Here is a 20,150-nt window from a genome sequence, read left to right as displayed (position 1 = left end):
CTTTGAAACACAGTGAGCATATGGTGCAGAGTACAGTACAGCCATCTAAAGTCCACTGAGGGCACTGTAGCATGGGCAGGTTGGAGGGAAGTAGTAGTTCTTTCCTGTAACCATTACTTGCCCAAGTGCGACCAGCAGTGATCTTGTCAGGGAAGAGGCACCAACAGTCCTGCCCATGGACAGGCCCCACGACCCACAGCCATACTCAAGGACCTCTTCACTGGCACTGCCCCTGTCCCAGCCTGGCCAGTGGCTGAGCACAGACCTACTGAAGGGACCAGTCTGGCCATGGAAATGGAAGCTGGCACCACAGCAGCACAATGACCTACAGCAAATGCAGGGACAGGAAGGAGCCTGGACACCCCTCATTCCCCATCAGTGTCTTGAGTACCCAGTGTCACCTGCAAAAACACACAACAGTATCTGAAAACTACCGAAGTCACTAAGGAACCCGATGGCTTATTTTCAAGTTAATTCAGACAAAGGCTGAATGGGACAAAGTGCTACAGCGAGTTCCATGCCACAGCAGCACCTGAAACAGACCTTGTCTATGCAAGCTGCAGAAACACAGCTGTGAGTGTGAGAGGCTGCATGTGCTGCTGTTCTGTCTAGTTCCTTGCTGACCTTTTGGATCTGTCCACAGTGTACGCAGACCTGTGTACGCCCTTCCTCTTCTTGAGGTCTTTGCTCTTTGAGGGCACCAACTGACCAGGACCCTGAGAAGGGACTTCTGAGGGTTTGCAGCATAATTCTGGGCTTCTATTTAATCTAGAAAACGCTTTCCTGAGCAAACATTTGCACTGAAGTCAAGATAAGAGCAGTGTAACCATCTTGGCTATTTCCCCAAATTTCCTATTTTGGTAGGCAATAGTTTTTCTACATTTTTATAACTTTTTCTTCAATTTTCTGTTTTGTTACACTTACAATATCAGCATCTCCATAAAAAGCTGCCAAGTCTAGGGGTGTTCGTCCATTTTTGTCTGTCTGATCAGTTGTTGCACCTTTCTCTACTAAATACTGAACCACTTCCTTGTGGCCTTTCAAACATGCCCAGCTCAGAGCTGTCAGTCCTTCCTTGTCCAGAGATGAAATAGTTGCACCTGAAAAATGAAAATGAACTTTGTTATGAAGATTATCTATTTAAACGGAAAAATTGCATAACTCACCCAGATGCAATCCTGGTGCATCTGTGCCGCTGTAATCCGTTATTTATCTTCTACCTTCAGAAAGGAGAAATTCCACAGTGCTCAGATGTCCTTCACAAGAAGCCACCATCAGTGGTGTCCGGCCTTGCTTGTCACTTAAATTCACATCAGCCCCATGCTCCACTAGAAGTTTAGCAATCTGAAACAGAAAATATCAATTTAAAAATACATTCCTTGCACCAGGGGGGGTTAGATTGGATATTAGGAGAATTTTTTCTCAGAAAGTGCTGTCCATCCCTGGCACAAGGGGTAGGGGTGGAATTCCCATCTGCCACATCCCTGAAGGGATTCAAAAGCCCCATGGGTGTAACACTTCAGGACATGGGTTAGTTTGGCCTTGGCAGTACGGGGGAACAATTGTACTTGATGGCCTTGGAGGGCTTTTCCCATCTTACCAACTCTATGACTTTATGAAATCGGCAGATTTAGATTTCAGCCATAATATCATGAACTTTTAAGAAAGAGGACTAAGGTGGTATTTATGGCAACCACTGAGAAATTGTATGTAGCTCAAGCCCTGACTGCAGTTCAAGGCCTTCTCCTGACAGGAGAGGCCAGCATGAGGAAGGCTTCTGAATCCAAGGTTCTCTCTCTTCACAGCAGCAGTATAAAAGATCTGAAATCACCTCTGATCTTCGTCTAGGAAATAAAGTATTTTAACTCACATTATTTTTCAAGTATATTATAACTGAGACTGTTGTGAAGCCAATGTGCTTTTTAAGTTATTTCAAGGGATACAAAGGGTTTGGAAATGAAGCTTCTGAGCATATCCCTCTGAAGCTGATGCAAACACATATTAGAAAATTGACACTAATTATTTTCAAAACTAGAGATGGGAGGAATTAGGGACCACATCCCAAAGGATCCCCAAAGCTGTGCCAGACCTGCCAGTGGCCCTGCCGGACTGCGCAGAGTAGTGGGGGAACGCCCCTCCTGCTGGCTCTTGTCACGGCCGCTCCATGCCCAAGGAGTAACTTGCACACTTCCAGCTTCCCTCTTCCTGCAGCAGCTGTCAGGGCTAGAGAAAGTATTTGCATCAGTATCAGCTCTTGGCTTATTTGGCCTTTGGACACATGCACAATACGTGAGTGTTACTGAATCCCCATTCTTTCAGCTTTTAATTGTGACACTGAAAGCTGGAAAGAACAAAAAAAAGAAAATCCTTTCCCCATCATGATTTTTCCCCCCCTCTTCTATTTTTCTCATATTGTGTTTTAAACAGAACTTGAAATTTAAATTTTGTTTTTTGTGTTGAAGCCTCACCAGTCATGCCAACAATGTTTAGAAAATGAGTCCATGTGTGACTTATGCAAGAATAGCAAAGGACTTGCCCCTCCAGTTTCTAAAGCCTAATAACTTGCATTTTCTACTAAGAAGTAGTAAGAAGTGGGTCAAATTGTGAATTGTGAACCTTTACCCATTTTTTAGCATTTTCAAACATGATCAACCAGTATTTTTTTTTTTAATTCCAATGACTACTGGAAGTAAAAGAAATCACAAACACTGCAGGAAGAAGTAAATTTTTCTTTTTTTTTTAGCATTCCCTCCTCACTCAATGAAACTTCACTGTGTTGTTTAGAGCTGAACAACTGGAAAGTAAATGTTATGGATATCAGTATTACAAGCAAAAGAGTCAAGTCTTGTTCAAAAATCCCCCTTTCAGGGAGTTCGCTTCGTGAATGAGTAAAGATTCCCAATTCATTCTGCAAGGATTTCAATTAAAAACACTGACAAAAAAATATTGAAGAACAAAAATAATTTAGAAACAGATGTAGGTCTTTTGGAGTTCACTGGATTTGCAACAAGGGTTTTGTACATGTGCAGGAATGAAGCACGTCTGCTTCTCTAGAATGTGAGAGGCCACTGATCATCATCCCAATGCTGCTTCCCCACCCTCAGCTGTTTCCGTGGAATGGAGATGCCCCTCACAAGGCACACCAGGGAACTGCCAGTGCAGGGATTACAGTCTGCCTTAAAAACTACATTTGGCCTCTGCCAGATGTCCAAAGGCAGGTCTTTTCTTCCACTGCCTAATTAGAATAAACCCACACTGAAACATAAGCACTGTATTTCCACAATTTTCCATCTAGTTAAAAAGTCAGTAATTTACAGTAACTTTAATATAAAATAGTTCTCCAATACTTGAGATTAATAGATTCAGTAAATTTAAACTCTAGACTCATAAAACTGCATTTTACTATTAAAACTGGTATTTTCCATTATTTTTATTATAGAAAATTAAATTTAAAAAGTAAGATTAAAAACTCCTTAAATCAGCAACCCTAATTAGGAAACATACGGGAAGGGAAATACCTGTTTCTCCCCACAAGGCATCAGTGTCATTGATGTCCATGTCATGGTCCTTTTCAACTGTCAAGATGTAATGAACCACCTGCCAAAAACAGTGAGCAGAGATGTGCTGAGCCACAAGAGCATCAGCTGTCACTATACGATACAGCAGGAGATAAAAGATGTAAAATAAGTAAGAGTGCTTCTCTCTCAATGCATATAATCAATAGAAAAGAAAATCGGTATCACTCACAACAAGTTCAGTAGGATTTTAGAATGACTTGAAGGCAAGTGAATGTTACTGAAAAACATTTTTAATGCTGATATTCAGGAGTTGATTGCTTTCATTTAATCAGTGGACAGCAAACAAGAACTTTCATGAGACAACTTCCAAGAACAGAGAGGAAAAAGTGGACAGAAAATTACATATAAACAAATCCTGAAGCAAACTATTACTGGATACTCAGCTAGAGCATTTCAACCAGCTGCTAATACATACTACAATAAATATCAGAAGTTTCAACAATTCTTTCCCAGCCTCTTTCAAAAACAGCTGCAAGCACTGGTGTACAGTTCTGATGATTTCAAACAGATCTGGAAGTACCTGAATTCCCAACCCACCTGGCAGTGCCCCATGCTGGCAGCTGCTGTGAGAGCTTGTTGTAGTGCCTGGCGCTTCCTCAGTGAATCCTGTTCTCGGGAGGGACTCACCCAAACCAAGCCGAGCAAGAACTCAAGGATTTCGCAGTGTCCTCTCAGCGCACTATGGACCAAAGCACACTGGCCCTTCTTGTCTGCAAAGTCAGCCTGAAGCGGGGGAAAAAAGAATGTCTGAGGTTAAAAGGTGCAGTGAAAGGCTGTGGAGAGGAGACGCTCTAGAGTGCTGTGGGAGAGCAGCTCTCGCTCCTGACTTCCAGGGCAAGGAGGAACATCTGGGGAATCACAGGCCCAACAGCCTCACCTGAGCAGCTGGGAAGGTGATGGAAGAACTAATCCTGGAGAGCACTGCCAAACACAGGAAGGACAAGGTAAGCAAGACCAGCCAGCATGGGCTTGCCAAGGGGAGATCATGCTTAGCCTGTGGGACAGCCAGCAGCTCTGAGGGGACCAGAGGGTGGGTCAAGAGAGCTGGGGATGCCCTTGACCTCGACTTTAGAGGGCTCCAGCACTCTCTCAGTAGCAGTCACTGACAAACTGATGACAACAGGTTGTGGAAGTGCACAGCGAGGTGCACTCAAAACTGGCTGAACGGCTCTGCCAGAGGGTTGTGATCAGTGGTGCGTGGAAAATGCTTCACTGAAGTCTGGACTCAAGACTATACCTGATAATTATATACTTAAGTAATCAATAACAGCTTTCTTACACCTTTGTATGACTCTTCTGGCTGCAGGCTTTGCAATCTTTGTGCACCAGCTTACCTTTGCACCTTTTCTGCACAGCAGTGACACGATATTCATGTGACCTGCAGCAGCTGCATAACTAAGGGCTGTCATGCCGTTTTCTGAAGTTCCATCAATAGCAGCTCCAAACTCTAGTAAAAGAGTGACCACTTCTTCGTGTCCAAGGTGCGACTGAACACACAGCACTGGAGCATTATTCAGTACTTCAGTCCTGTAATTCACATTTGCTCCTGCCAAAATCAGCAGCCGACTCACCTAAAATTTAATTTAAACAAAACAATGTTTTCCTCAGATTTGTCTGAATTTGGTACCTTGATCAGGTACTCATTTGTTACTCCCTAATTTTGATGCAGATTTTACTGGCAGACATCAACATTAACACACAGATAGCAACATACCAGTTTAAAATCTTCTCTGAGTAAATATAATATTGTATTACTGACCACTGCACTCCCAAGAAAAGACTTGTCCCTCCCCTGAAACTCACTGCTCTCATCACAATCACGTGTAACTTGCTACTACTCTGCAACTACCTCTGTTAAGAGAGAACCAGACTGCATAAAAAGCAAATCTCAAAAAAAAAACGGCCAGAGCATGGATGTGTGTGTTCATGTACACACAAATTTCCAATCAAAAGCCTTAGCAGTTGGCTCAAATTCCAACTGACTGACTTGGATTTTGCTATCCATCATCTGGGGATTCAAATAATAGCGCAAAGTTGTGGTATTTTAAATCCTTTCCTCTCACAGTATTCCCCCTTTTACAGCTGACACTTTCCCATAGAAGCAAAGAGCAGGGAGCTCTGCCCAGCAAGGCCATGTGGGACATCCACCCTCAAAAATGCACCAAACACACTCACCTGTGCTACAGAGCACAGCTGCAGCAGAAAAAAGGCAAAACGCTTCTTTCCATCAAAACTATCGAGGAAAACTGATTTCAACTTTAGCAACACCTTACAAAAGTACACAAAGGAGTTCAGGTCCAGATGCTTTTCTGCTGAAGGGTTACACTGACTTCAGCATTCACCAGCCAAGTGCCAGCAGCAGTGCCAGACAAAGAGCTGACTACAGCCGTGCTGATGCTCTTACCTTCACGTTGGGTGTGTAGATGTTTCTTAGAGAAGCCAGGGCTGTAGACAGTCCATCAGTACTATAGCCAATCCACAAGGCTTGGAGATGACTGGAAGAAATTCCGGTCCTTTTACTGAGACCCTAACAGAAATGATATAACAGGAAATCTCTCTATAGAATTAGAAATCCTATTTTAATCTACAACTCAATATTAAAAAGCAGTAAAATCTGGATTGATAGCACTACCAAGTATTTTGCATAAGCTTCAAACAAATTATTCAAGCAAGTCAGAGGAGAATATCTACAATGCATTCAGATGATAAAGGTCATAAAGCCTACTAAGCTGCAAGCTTTACCTTAAAAATGTGAGCTTTAAGTATATGATGGCCAAGTTCCATGGTTTGTTGGCGGTTTAACTTTCCCTCCTGTCGAGAAAACATGAAAGCCAGTAGAGCATGTCCATTCCTAATAAAAAGGATTGAGAGAACCACTTTTATAACTGTATTTCAGTAAATATTCTAACACATCTTTATTCCTAACAGCTCAACTTTGTCAGACTATTGAAACATACCATCACATCTAAACAGAATTCTTTCCATAACAAAATAATGCAAAATTAAAAATGGCAAATTTTGAATATGAAACACACTCCTGGTATTTCTGTGCTGTCCCTTCAGAAGGGGCCTGTGTCAGCTTTGAACTGGTTTACATACTGCTCCTTTTTGCATTCTCAGAGCCAGGAACTGCAGGCATCTCAGACAAAAGCCAATCCTTTTAGAAGCATAAGATCTGAATACTTGAAAAATTTGAGATGAAATGTGTATTTAGTAATTCTACACCTACATTATAGGTGGTCAATGTTCTAGGAAACAGTGAGAGTGGCATGACCTTGAGAAAACAAGGTTACCATATACTATTTGTTAATCAGACTATACATTGGAACCGGGCAATTAGCCATATGCTAACTGGACTCTCCACCTGAGGGGGGAAGTTGTGGGAAGGGACTTCTCACCCCATTGTCAGACATTTCTGAACAAAACCTTCCGAAATCAGAAGCTCTACCTGGGCCCAGGCAGCCCCCACTGCTGCTGGGGCAAGTGCCAGGAGTTCCCAGCGTGGCGGGACCAGGGGTCCATGAGGCTGCAACCCCCCAGTCCCACCTACAGAACTGGTTCTGTTACAGCCACTTGGAAAGCTCTTGGAAAGTCTTGGGTTAGTAATAATTTTAAATGTCACCATTATTTATTCTTCTGTAAAAACCAAAAACTGTAAACCCCAAAGAACATGAAAAAAAAAATACTGGGGAGCCAACTGTGAGGACATGACAAACAGGAACAGCCACTGTCTCCAACTCAACCAACTCCTGCTCTCCAAGTCACAGAAAGTGAGCTGGAATAAGCTGAAACAATGCCAGCAGGATATAATTACAGCACAAAATGTCTTAATATTTTTATGTTTAAAAAAGCCCAAACAATCTGCTCCTTCTATTCCTGCACTCTACGTTACATAGACAAGGTGCTGCTGCACGGGATTCTCAACAATTTTGCTGTATTAGTAACAATATAGCACTCTCATTTCTCCATGAAGGTAGCAGAGTCAGATGCAAACTTCTGACTTCTATAGAGTCAATTATGCATTGTAAACTTTGAATCTTGAGTCACATCTACCCCTAAATATATAAAAGTGTTCATTTTGGAAAAAATTATTTGTACTTGTATTTAACATTACTCTTTCCTCTCACCAATTGTTGCAATCAATTATACAAAACCTAACTTTGGTTATTTGAACATGAATTACTGCAGTTTTTATTTACCTTGGCTCACATAAGAAGTCAGTATTTTCACCTTCTGCTCTCCAGACAAGCCATTCCCTGAAGGAAGGATGGCAGAACATGCGTGTTTTGTCACGTCTTTTGATCAGAAAACACGAAAGGGCTTCCATCCTCTGGCTGAAGTCTTCCCATTGTTGTTCACCATTTATTTGTCCTGCATTAATAGCCTGGAAAATCTGGTCATCTGTCATGGGATGCAGGGATGCCAGTGCCACATTCAGTATGGGCTGAGCTCGCTCAAAAGCAGAGTTTGTCATGAACTTCATATTGCACTGCAGTAAGTACAGCTCTGACAGAGACACAGGAACAACTTTGTAGCTTGCACTTTTGATTACTAAATGACCTTTTTGGAAAAGATCCAGAGTGAGTTTCAAATAGAGGTAAGATCCCAGGCTTCTCATGATCAGGTGGTTACTCACTTTCCCAATAGTAGCTGCATCAGCTTTTCCATTTAAAGACATGTTGTTTATAATTTCCTGACTGTTATTAATTCTGTACTGAATATAAGCATTCAAATCATTGTGAATTTCTTTGTTGTCTGGAAAATTGTCCAGGGATATTGCGATAAATGGTAGTGAACTTACCACTTCCTGTGAGGGAGAGAGGGGGGGAAAAAAAGAAAGAAAAGAACAAAACAAAAAACCAAAGACATTACAGTATTCCAGCACTGAGAACTCAATGATGCATCTCTGCTACATTCCCCTTCTGTAGTGAGTGCCAGATTAAAAAGGAATTCAGTATCCCTGAGATGGTTTTGCAAATATTGCCCCCTCGTAAGAGGTAGAACAGTATTTCTACATTTTATCATTTTTCATAGGAAGGTCTCAAATATTTCACTGACCAAACTCAACAACTGAAGGGGATGAGAAATGACCACTTTGAAGTTAAGGAAATGGAAAACAGTTACCAGAATTGGACCCTGAGACAGGCCAGGGAAAGGGGAAGGCAAAAGGAATGATCTATTAGGCAGGAATGTTTTATTAAGAAGTATCACAAATGACAGGAGGGAAAAGACTCCCCTTATCATTTCACCTTCCACTAACAATGTACCAGAAAGGTGGCTTGCACACACCCCCAGCCCCACGTGCCTGAAGGCAAGTACCAAGTACAGCACAGACACTTCAGCAGGTTCACCTGAACACACTTTCATGTTTCTGTAACACAGAACACTTTTATGTTTATGTAAATAAAGATCCAAAAGACCTTTATTTAAAAGAAACACTTTTACTACTTCTAACTTAAACTTCATAAAGTAAAACTTCTAAAGTTTAACATTAAATTTTCAAAAATTAAAGTTTGAGAACCAGAAACTTCTTACATAGTCATATATTAGAAGGGTTTAACAAACATCTCCAGACTTTCACAACACAAAAAGGAACTCTATTCCACTTTATGTAATTAAATGGATTTCAGAAACCTGCACTTTCAGACTAGTGAGATGTTTTAAGCAAAGACAAACTTCTCCAGAGATGGAATAGTCCCTGCTACAGAAATCCCTTCCTAAATGCAAAAATTTAGTTCAGAAATAGACTCTTAAGCCAGTTAAACACTATGAGTGCTAGTGGCAAGCAGGCAGAGAAGAAATAAACTCTCAGAGGCTGTACTGAAGCACGCCTGCACCTTAACATTGCACTCCTGAGGTACAAGGGATCAGACTCAAATTCCTAATTTCTTGTATTAACCACTCTACTGATAGATGCAATTAAGTGATTCACAATGGAAAAGGCCTCCAATATTTTATAGATACGAAGGAAGGAAGGAAGGAAGGAATTCGGAAGGAAGGAATTCGGAAGGAAGGAATTCGGAAGGAAGGAATTCGGAAGGAAGGAAGGAAGGAATTCGGAAGGAAGGAAGGAAGGAATTCGGAAGGAATTCGGAAGGAATTCGGAAGGAAGGAATTCGGAAGGAAGGAAGGAAGGAATTCGGAAGGAAGGAAGGAAGGAATTCGGAAGGAAGGAATTCGGAAGGAAGGAAGGAAGGAAGGAATTCGGAAGGAAGGAAGGAATTCGGAATTCGGAAGGAATTCGGAAGGAAGGAATTCGGAAGGAATTCGGAAGGAAGGAATTCGGAAGGAAGGAATTCGGAAGGAAGGAATTCGGAAGGAATTCGGAAGGAATTCGGAAGGAATTCGGAAGGAATTCGGAAGGAAGGAAGGAAGGAAGGAAGGAAGGAAGGAAGGAAGGAAGGAAAAAATCCAAGAGACTTTATTTTAAGTTCCTCTAAACCCAGTATTTTTCATAATAATGCAGCTGCACCAATATAAATGATCATTTGGTTTAGGAGGGTAAGAAAAATTTGAAAGGTGTTTTTACCTGGAAATTAGTTCTTACAGTCACAATGAGCTTCAGCCAGGGAGGAAATTTACAGATTATACTTGTGATAAACGAAGAAATGGTGTCACCATAATCAGGTTTATGAAATTCAGCATCATTTAAACCATCTACCAAAATTATGTAGTCTTCCTCAGGAATCTTCTGCTCTGAAATTTGAAAATAGAAAAGGAAAGGATAAAAACACATTCTCCTATTAAGTGACACATCTTTATGCTCAAATTCTGAATGCCAAGAAACAAAAATGTATCTTTATGCACACCGATACATCTTATGGCATTTAAGCATTATTTAGAAGATTAAAAACAACATTGGGAGATTAAAAACAGTTTTAACAGGAATGATGTGCTCTGTTCATATGTAGGCAACCCCCCATTCTGCCACAGATCAGGTATCTGCTCAAGCTGGCATATGCTGGGAAGCAGCTGTTTCCAAAAGGAGTTTGCCAGGGTTTTTTTTAAATACAAACATCATGTTTCTACATGCTTTCTTTTACACACCATAATCGAGGGAATAGCTGCACCTGTATCAGGGGAGGGTTATGTTGGATATCAGAAAAGGTTCTTCCCCCCGAGGCTGCTGGGCACTGCCCAGGCTCCCCAGGGAATGGGCACGGCCCCGAGGCTGCCAGAGCTCCAGGAGCGTTTGGGCAGCGCTGCCAGGCAGAGGGTGGGACTGTTGGGGTATCCTTGGCAGGGCCAGGAGCTGGACGGATTATCCTGGTGGGTCTTTTTCAGCTCAGGAGATTCTGTGATTCTTGGAAAACTGCCACATCCATTTTAAAAGCAAGCAAAACCCACATCCACTTTGCAGATGTTCAGGCCCAGAAAATTAAAAGAGAAAGTATATGACAAAACTTAAATGCATCTTAAAACAAAATCCTTTAATGTGAATGTGCCAGCCTTAACTTCAAGCTAACAGCTATCTTTCAGTTTTCTGGCAAAAAAGTAAGGTTTCCATGACCTTTAGTAAGTTTCACAGAATTTTAATTAAAACATGAATCAACTGTTCAAAATCTATCTATTATTGTTACAAACAACTAGCACAATTAAGGAATCCCCTTCTCCAGGAATGTTCTGCTTTATTTATTTTTAATACTTTTCTCCACTCTTTATGCAGTTTAGATTCCATTTCCAAATCACTTCCTTTTTAACGTACCTCTCCTGAGGTTTGAAAGTGGTTCCAACACTCCCCTTTTAAAAGCTGCTGCTGGATCCTGGACACAAGACCTCAGGCTCAGCATGCTCTGCAGGTGAGGCTCTTTGATGAGGAGATCTCTGTATGCTGTTAACTGATGCGAGCGGCAAAGCAAAGCTGCCACACTGTGTACAAATTCAGGGACAAGACATGTGTACGTGTTGTCAGCCTGGCAGTAGTGATAAGCAACGACCTGCAGAATTGAAAAATAAAAAGCACTACCCTTTCAGTATTTTGGTTGATTACTAGTTAGTGCAGTTATGATAGAGTGCTATTAAATTTCCCTCTCCACTACAAAATACTTTTCAGTGTTAGATCCCACGCTGTAACAATCTGTGATGGCCCGTGTCAAACACAGGGAGGAAGGCAATGAATTGTGTTTTTGACCTTGCAGGACACGCAGAGAGGAGAAGAAATGGAAGTGTCAGATTCTGACAGGAAAATGTAACAATTTGAGTTTGGGACATTTGATACAGTGGCCAAGCAGCTGATTAACTAAGGAGCACAAGAAAAGTAACCTGAGGGTTTGACTGGGTAACCTAGCAGCTGTAATTTAACAACACTATGTCCCACACTGTAACGACCTAAGGACTAATTTGATCATCATCAGGCAAAAGTAAATGACAGACAGCTATTAAAGAAAGACATGCTTACATAAGCAAATGGAGAAATACAACAACTGGCTTTATTCCAAAGCTGTGTATTACTTAAAAATAAACCAGGACACAACCCATATTTCTTTGGGGGAAAAAAAAAAAACCCAAAACAAACCACAAGGAAAACATGGTGTTCACAGTGAATAAGAAGCCTGTACTTCAGTGGTTTTCATAACACTGCTTCAAACAAATATGTATCACTTTAAATACTGCATAAAGATCTCATGTTTTCCCTACAATTATTCATATAAAAGATGCAGTTCAGATGATCATTGATTTTACTATTTAGGCAAAAAATAAAACACCTAACATAGTAATCTAATACAAAAAGACTTCAGACTCTCAGACTATGGAAAATAAAACTACATTCAGACTCAACCTGTATCATAGCATATAGATGGATTATACAAAACCCAAACATTTTACCTCCCCACCCCCCCCAAATTTTGCTTTTGGGAGCACTGAGCATCTCCCTGTAGAGAACATATAGCCCCTTTGGTAAGGAAAGGATCCCAACCTCCCACACCCACACAAAACTGATGAGAAATTGTTCAGGTAACTCTTCCTAGGACCAAGCAGGATTCAGGTGATCACCTGATGGGTACAAGAGGCAGGTAGCTGGTTTCACCAGCCAAACAGAGCCATCATGCAGAGGTGCCCAGGTGCTGCCCCTCTTCCAGCACTGCCCACTGCCTCCCGGGGCGCTCTGCAAAGCAAACTGACCCCCATGTTAGAGCGTTCTAACACACTGAACATCTACTAGGAAGTGAAAACTTACCTTTGAAGCGAGGCATCTCACAGAATCCCCTGTTTGGGGTTTGTGTTCGGGAGTACCAGGACAAGTCAGAGTCTTCATTGTATTGGTGTCACCTGACGGAGGGGCACATGGGGATAACTGGCTTAAGGGAATCTCCTGACAGGAGTCACCACCTGCTTTTAAAAGACAACAAATACAAAAGAGACCAAATTTGCTGAAAGCAGATTGCTTTTTAGGAAAACACCACAGCTTATCTTACTGCTGGAGTAAAAATTGAAACTGAGCAATACCATTAAAGGAAGCCTGCAACTAGTCTGATAAATACAGGCACACATTTGCAACTTTACAATTTTAAAACAACTCAACTGACTTTCAGATCAAAACTATAGAATTACTGAAAGCACAACCATGCTGATGTGCAGAGTTTCCTTCAGAAAATTACACATACAATGCCTCATTTAAACTAGTAGTTAATATATGACTGAACTCTTGGGAAATTTATCATTGTTATTATTAGTAATAATGATATTTGAAGTGTCAGTAGGGAAAGGAGCAGTAATAACAGTCTCATCATCCGTCCAGTTAATGTAGGCACTGGACTGGTCTGGTGACAGGATGCTTTGGATCCCAGTAGAAGACACAAGGGGTTTCTCCATAGCTTTATTCTCACCTCTACAAAAATTCTATGGAAAGCATACAAAGCGGATACACAGCAGGAAAGAAACACTCACTGGTCCCTTTCCAAACTCATGAGAGACAAAGATGCTGCAGTCACATCCTCAGAGTCTGGGGTACACACTGCCTGACAAGAGGAAGAGATCCTGCACACTGCCTCTGTGATACCACCTCTCTGATGGGCTGAACCCACATTGTATCACGTTGAAGGTATTTGTCAGAACACAAAATTTTAACTCCTTCCTTTGCTCATTGGAAGAAAAAAATGTTTGCCAAAGACTTGATGAGGCCTGACTGACTACCTTAAGCCAGAAAAGCAAACATGTGACTCCTGATGTCAGCAGTAACCCAGACCATTACTCAGAAAAGGAACATACTTTTAGGAGATGAACTAGGGCTGTTGGAAGCTATTTGTCTCATGCGACTTCCATGGCAGCTGAGTGCCACCAGCCGTGAAATGATTGCAGTCTTCCCAAATCCCACATTTCCAGTAATGACAGCTCCCTTGTTCTCTGCTGGGTCAGGATTCTGCAGTTTTTCTTCAATGGCGTGGAACAGCCATTCTCTTCCAACAAACACCGAGTCTGTGGTTATGCTTGGCACCTCAAACAACAGCGGCTTCAGCAAAATGTCCTGAGGCTTATAAGGGATGAAACGAGCTGAAAAGACATGTCAGGGAGGAAAGTTTATTAGAAGAAACTTGACATGCAATCAAGCAGCATGGTTTCAGAAGGTAACATCATTTAGAAGCCTTGTTACTATCAGTCATAATCAGACATTTCATCACGAAAACAATAACATCTGATTGCCTCAGTTCAGGTAATCTCCATAATTTTTGCATGAATTAAATTGTAGAGGAAAGAAGCTACAGGTATAATCTGATTATTTTTTTACAATTGAACTGGATAGTAAGTTGTAGAATCCAAAAAGTTTTCTTAAAAATGCATTAATAATTCTACAAATGGGGAAGCATTTTTTAGAGTGAACTATGTGCTGAGCATCTCAGTGTTAGGTCTTCAAATCTGTAAAGACATTTACAGAGAAACAGAAAAAGGTACAGAGAATAACATAATTTTTCTGTTTAAAAAAACCCCTTAAAGTAATACCAAAAAACCTACTGCCTTGTTTTTCTATACTTTTCAAGTCACAGGATCAGAAGTTACACCTTTGATTACTTTGATCTATACATCTGGGAAACACCTGATGACTTGGGGAAAAATTCCGGTTTGATTCCATAAAATACATTAAAATTTACAGGGATAATAATATTCACCAATAAAATGCTCTAAAGATTCCTTAGTCAAATGTATTGTTACACAACTGCTGTTTCAGCATTAACCTATGACCGTGAAAAGCCATAAATGGAAGAGGGCAGCATAGTATCTACATACGATCCTCAAGACCAGTTTTACTAGGAGTTTACTTAAATTTTTCTGGTTTTATTGTTATTGCTTGTAACAGATGCACACAAATTCAGTCTTGAAACCATAGCATAATGCAGGAAAGAGTAAGTAAGCATCTTATTCGCAGATATGCAGTGACTTGTCAGGAGCATTCTACAGTAACACTGTGGGACAGGGCTGACCTGATCACAGAGCATTCACATTCCAAACTACTGAAGGACTGTATGACTGTGCTAGACAGATGCAGGTGTAAGTATCTCTGCCTTTACCTTCCTGCTGCACTTTTCCACCAGCGGTGTTGTGCCAAGGCAAGCGAATTGAAGTTCGTAAAGGAGTATTTCTTTGTCCATCCAAATAACTCAAATCTTCCAATTTGGTTGAACTTGTTGCTAGAGTATTAAAGAACTGAAGCTTATTTTTCTCTCAACACAAGTTACAAAGAGTGTTATTATTTACTACAGTTCTTCATCCACATGTTACTTACAGAGAAGTTTTTCTAGACAATAGCAACAAAGTCATTCATGTTGTAACATTTACAAAATGCATTTCACTCAAGTTCACTAAGATTTAATTGGGTTTTTCCCCATTTAAATGGCACTCAGTTCTCCCATTGAGAGAGTTTCCTTTTTTACTGTGGGAACAACCACAGCGACGTCAGAAGCGTTAGAACAGGTTCAGGTAATACCTGCTAATACAATACGTGTCACCAGGCAGAGTCCTGGAATAACTGGTAGACTTTTGAAGTGTTTCAAAAGTCCTGACCTAGTCAATACCTACCAGAAAGCACAGTTACAGCCCTCTGGATGAAGGTGTTAAACAACTTAGGTAACGTTCATCTGTTCAGTTCAGAACATAGGCTTGTTTTTATCCTATAGAGATACTTTTATACTAACGACAAAGATTCAAAAGAAATGTCCTATCATTAAGAAAATCCTTGGTTTTGACCTCAGGACTTTACCTGCAACAGAGTTTGGACGAGGCATTATTAAAGAGCCAGAACTCTGAGCATAAGGAAGGGGACCCTCTCCTGTTGGTACTTCCTTTGGCAAATTCTCAGAAGATCCAATGGCTTCCTCTTCTGCAACTGGTGAACAATTATCTGTTCTTCGGTCACGACTGATGCCTTGATGTTTTCCAGCTCTGAGACTCCCATCCTTACTCCATTCTAAACTGGATCCACTACGATCATCATTTTCTGACGAACTTGTTATAGTGGCTGAAAAAGAGGAAAAAAAACCCAAGTAAAGTCAGAAGAATATTACACATTAGAATTTTCATTCTCAAATGGCATTGTGAAACATAAATGACAAAATTTCAGTGTTGTTCATAGGTCTGCAGCTTCAGCCTTGCAGGATGGTGAGGTACTCGTACAACTCTGAATTCTTCCAGCTTAGGCTCACACTCATAAGAAATATAAGATTGGATGCTTCAATTCAACAGCTTGTATTCTAAGAAATACTAATAATATGGACATACAATTTAGAGGCAGTAGAAGAAAAAAACCCAACTTTTCGGGCACTCCATTAATCTCTGCACACACTTAGATTGTACGTCAATATGACAAATTTATTTCATTTTTATTGTTGCATCAAAAAAATCTGGTTCCTCCTGAAGCATTAAATCTTTAGAACTCTGATTCCTCTTGGAGGGAAACGCAGCAAAAGGAAACCTGGGTGCTCAAGATTTCCATACTGACACAGCAGCAAGGATCCAGCAAAGCATTAATTTTGGCCAGCAGCCCAATCTTTTCTCCTACTTAGCTCCTTGCTGAGGATTAAAACCTGCCTTTACTACTATTATGTCAAACTCAATAGAAGCAAAGAAGAATTCAGTTACAGCAGTAAAAGACTGGAAAACTAAAGGAAACCTGAACTGTAAGTAAAAAAGAGGAAAATGGAGAAAAGACTGATTTCCCATCAGTCTGCTGGTCTGGAAAAAATAGTGGGAGTAGAAATACAAAGGAGGCCCACATAACTAGCATGAAAGCGCAACATATTTTCATGGGTGGATGAACCCTGCCAAAGACATTAGAAAACATATACTTGCTAAGTGTAATTTAAAATGCGCATGTGCTAATAAGAGATTTGAATGCACAAACATACTTGCATATAAAAACCAAAAGCACAGGTCACTTAGCAGAAAGGTGCTTCTTCCTTCCCTTCTTGGTTTCATGCCTTTAGAGATATAAGGTATGCTGCCCTGGGTAGCCAAGAGACAGAGGGTGTTCAAATTTTCCTGGGATTTGAGACATGAACAGGAGCTCTGCAGAAGAGCAGCAGATGATTTTCATGCAGTCCCGCAGCCATGAACTGCACGTACTTGACTGAAGGAACACAAGGGAGTTCCCCCTGCTCTTGCACTCATACACTCATCCTTCCTTTTCAGTAGGTCAATAAGCAACTTTTATCACTGTTCTAAAATACCTTCTTTAAAATACTGGTACTTACAAGATTATACAATAATGATGTTGTCATGCCAGTACACTATTCTAAACAAACATGAGGCCATTCTGACCTTATTGAGAACATGGACATACTCTTGGACTATTTCAAGCTTGTCAACCATGGCTAGTATGTTCATATCAGTATCTACATTTGTGCTCTTTTCCCAAAAATAACAATTCTGCGATATCCTTTCCTTTGCATCAAGGTGTTCATGCTATCTCAAAACTAGATCCTACACGAAGCTGACCACATACCAATCTGACATGGAAGGAGTACACAGAATCATTTTCTTCAACTGAAACACTGAAGTTTTATACAGGAGTCTTTTGACCCATGACAAACAATGTCTCTTAGGGTAACTGATCAGTAAAAATTATTTATACTGAGCTGGTTGGTACAAGGAGCTTGTAACAGTTGGGCTGAGAGGGTGGCTGCCTCCAATGGTCAGTGACTCCCCACACAAGATGCACATATACCTTCAACTCAGCCATCTTTTAACAGAGGATCACACAATTTCATCTCTTCCACAATGTTCCATATTAGCTTCATTTTCATGCCAGTTACTCAAAAGTCTGCAGTGTTTTGAAACAGTTTCATTTAGGCTATTCTCATAAGAAATCACATCAATTATCGTTTCCTAAGCTGGAAATTAAACCAACTTCAAGCTCTGCTGTGCTTCACCATTATGAAAAGCACTGTTAAGACCTCTAGAATGGAAAAGAAAAAAGGCATGAGAAAACAAGGAATGGAGAAAACCAGAGGAAATTAATTATTTCAAAGGAAAAAGTGGAGAAATTAGAACTGCACCAGGAAAACAAAAGAAGCGAAATGCACACCTAACAACAGCAGCTGTTATAGCCAAGAACAGGATTTCGATCTTTCAAAATGGGATCCACAGACAGTGTAAACAGAACACAGTGACATAAAGCAGCTGTTCAGACTTGTACAATTAAGAGGAAAGTAATTTCTCCTACCTGTACTGCTAATGAAAATGCTCACCTATAATCCCACTGTCCTTGCTCTCCAGGGTGGAGCTGGGGGTGCTGATGGTGCCGCAGGGACTGCCCTTGTTGGCTGCTGCTTTGCCAGCGCAGCTGTTGAGGGTTGAGCAGGGACTGTCGGTGCTGGGCGATGTCGTGCTGCTGGTGAGGGTGGAACAGGGACTCACTCCTTGGCTCGCAACTGCACACTGCCGTGGGAAGAACAAGAAACACTTACTGCACACCAGGCTGGACACTTGGGCTGAAAACTAGAGACCTTGAGGTGAGGTAGAATAAGAGCAAAGTGAAGAACCCATTTTTCAAGTAAAAATGTCAAGAAGTAAAGCCTTGTCTAGACTGGGAATCTTAATCTTTCACATTACTCTTAAAAAGTAACTGCTGAAGAAAAAAGGGAATTTCACAGTTCAGTGAAAGAGCTGCAGTCAGGCAGATTTCTTTTCTATTTAAAACTTTACTGGATACTCCTCCCCTCCACCTCTTGTATTTACTCTTTGAGTTGAAAAAATCTGGAACTGCAGTCTTATTAATTTTTCACTATCAATGTGAAGACCCAAACTGATGCACTAAGGTTTAGGAGGGCTGGGACTAAAAGTGGAGAGAGTAAGGGGAAGGAGCAGAGGTTGGTAGTTACTGTGAAGTTTTAGTTAGCAGGTGAGTTTCATGTGGATAGTAGCTGCTTGCTTCTCTCCAGTCCGAAATGACAGAGAAGGACTGTCTGACAGAATTTCTCAGGAAGAAACAAACACACCCCTCTCCCCAGGCATGCTCCCATTTTAACAAAACACTGGCCTTCTCCATTCTTGGAAATCACTGAAAACAGAAGGCAAAAATTTCCTCCTAAATACTAAAAGCAGAGAGAATTCTAGAAGCTATTCACAGTCACAGCAGATTAGAGTTAACCTCCAGAAATGGTAAGTCTATCCAGTTTGTGTTTTTTGAAACTGCAAATTTATCTTGCATTCTTGAAAACAAACACTTGTTAAAATTAAAGTCCAGTTCTATAGCTATATCTCTATTAAAAGAGATGGTATTTAGTATCGAGGTATCAGGTGACTGCAACTACCAAACAGAGGAAATAACTAGTCTTCTCTGAAACAGGATGAACATTAAGTATATTATATTCCATTATCCTACCATAACTTCGCTTTTCTCTTCCATGTGAGCAGAAGTCGAGATCCCTTCTCCCAGTAAAAACCCCAGTCTTGTCATCAATTCTTGTGCTGCAGGAGAACAGCTTGAATCTTTGTCAGGCTTTGCTTTGGATTGGGAGGAAAAAAGTTGAAGGTTAGAGTCTTATATTTGGAAACTGTTAAAAGAGGTAGTAAAGTACAACCAAATTGTCCGTCTGACTTTTAATTGCTGGTGGGTCATGGATCCTCTGCATAACTGCACAAATCTAGGGGAGGAAAAACCCACCTGCCAGTCAAACCAGAAATGTTTAAGTGCAATCAGTTCATCATTGGACTGATGAGTGACATAACACAACAATTCTTCTAATAGCAGTATTAAGCTCAATGCTCTAAAAGCTTAGTGGCAAGCTGAAATTCTACTTCTGTCATATAAAAAACCTGGAGATAAGTTAATAACACAGATGTTTTGTAATCTCACAGTTAACACTAGAACTAGTACCATACATTTTTGTTTTGCTTGCTATGCAAAAGATGTGACACCAGTTCTGAACGTCCCAGCTCTTCTGGTGCAAAGATATTTAATTTTATCAGTACAGTGCTTTGAAATGTCTTCTGGCATCCAACAGACAGAACAACAAACAATTCAAAATGAAGCAACTTGCAAAAAAAAGCAGCCAAGCACAGCTCTGCCCTGGCACATACTCTTGCTAATGGAATCTCACAAGCAAGCATTTCCAGCTATTTTCCTTCTTTGATGCCAGA

The 20,150-nt window shown here is 40.8% G+C and overlaps 1 protein-coding gene across 1 annotated transcript in view; it reads right to left on the bottom strand.

The window, feature by feature from the left end:
• TANC1 (tetratricopeptide repeat, ankyrin repeat and coiled-coil containing 1) overlaps positions 1–20,150 on the bottom strand; it is a 63,051-nt gene that overhangs the window by 5,697 nt on the left and 37,204 nt on the right. Inside the window, 17 exon segments of the mRNA XM_032115445.1 lie at positions 925–1,100; positions 1,221–1,344; positions 2,090–2,223; positions 3,519–3,597; positions 4,116–4,301; positions 4,913–5,149; positions 5,983–6,105; positions 6,321–6,429; positions 7,778–8,385; positions 10,108–10,274; positions 11,284–11,515; positions 12,757–12,908; positions 13,788–14,069; positions 15,083–15,202; positions 15,772–16,029; positions 18,257–18,446; positions 19,393–19,514. Of these exon segments, the coding sequence (XP_031971336.1) occupies positions 925–1,100; positions 1,221–1,344; positions 2,090–2,223; positions 3,519–3,597; positions 4,116–4,301; positions 4,913–5,149; positions 5,983–6,105; positions 6,321–6,429; positions 7,778–8,385; positions 10,108–10,274; positions 11,284–11,515; positions 12,757–12,908; positions 13,788–14,069; positions 15,083–15,202; positions 15,772–16,029; positions 18,257–18,446; positions 19,393–19,514 (3,299 nt within the window).

Source organism: Corvus moneduloides, chromosome 7 (genome assembly GCF_009650955.1).
Source record: "Corvus moneduloides isolate bCorMon1 chromosome 7, bCorMon1.pri, whole genome shotgun sequence".
In the NCBI taxonomy this organism is placed as follows: Eukaryota; Metazoa; Chordata; class Aves; order Passeriformes; family Corvidae; genus Corvus; species Corvus moneduloides.
Note: the sequence above shows the minus strand (reverse complement) of the source record. Positions and strands in the feature narration are given on the sequence as shown.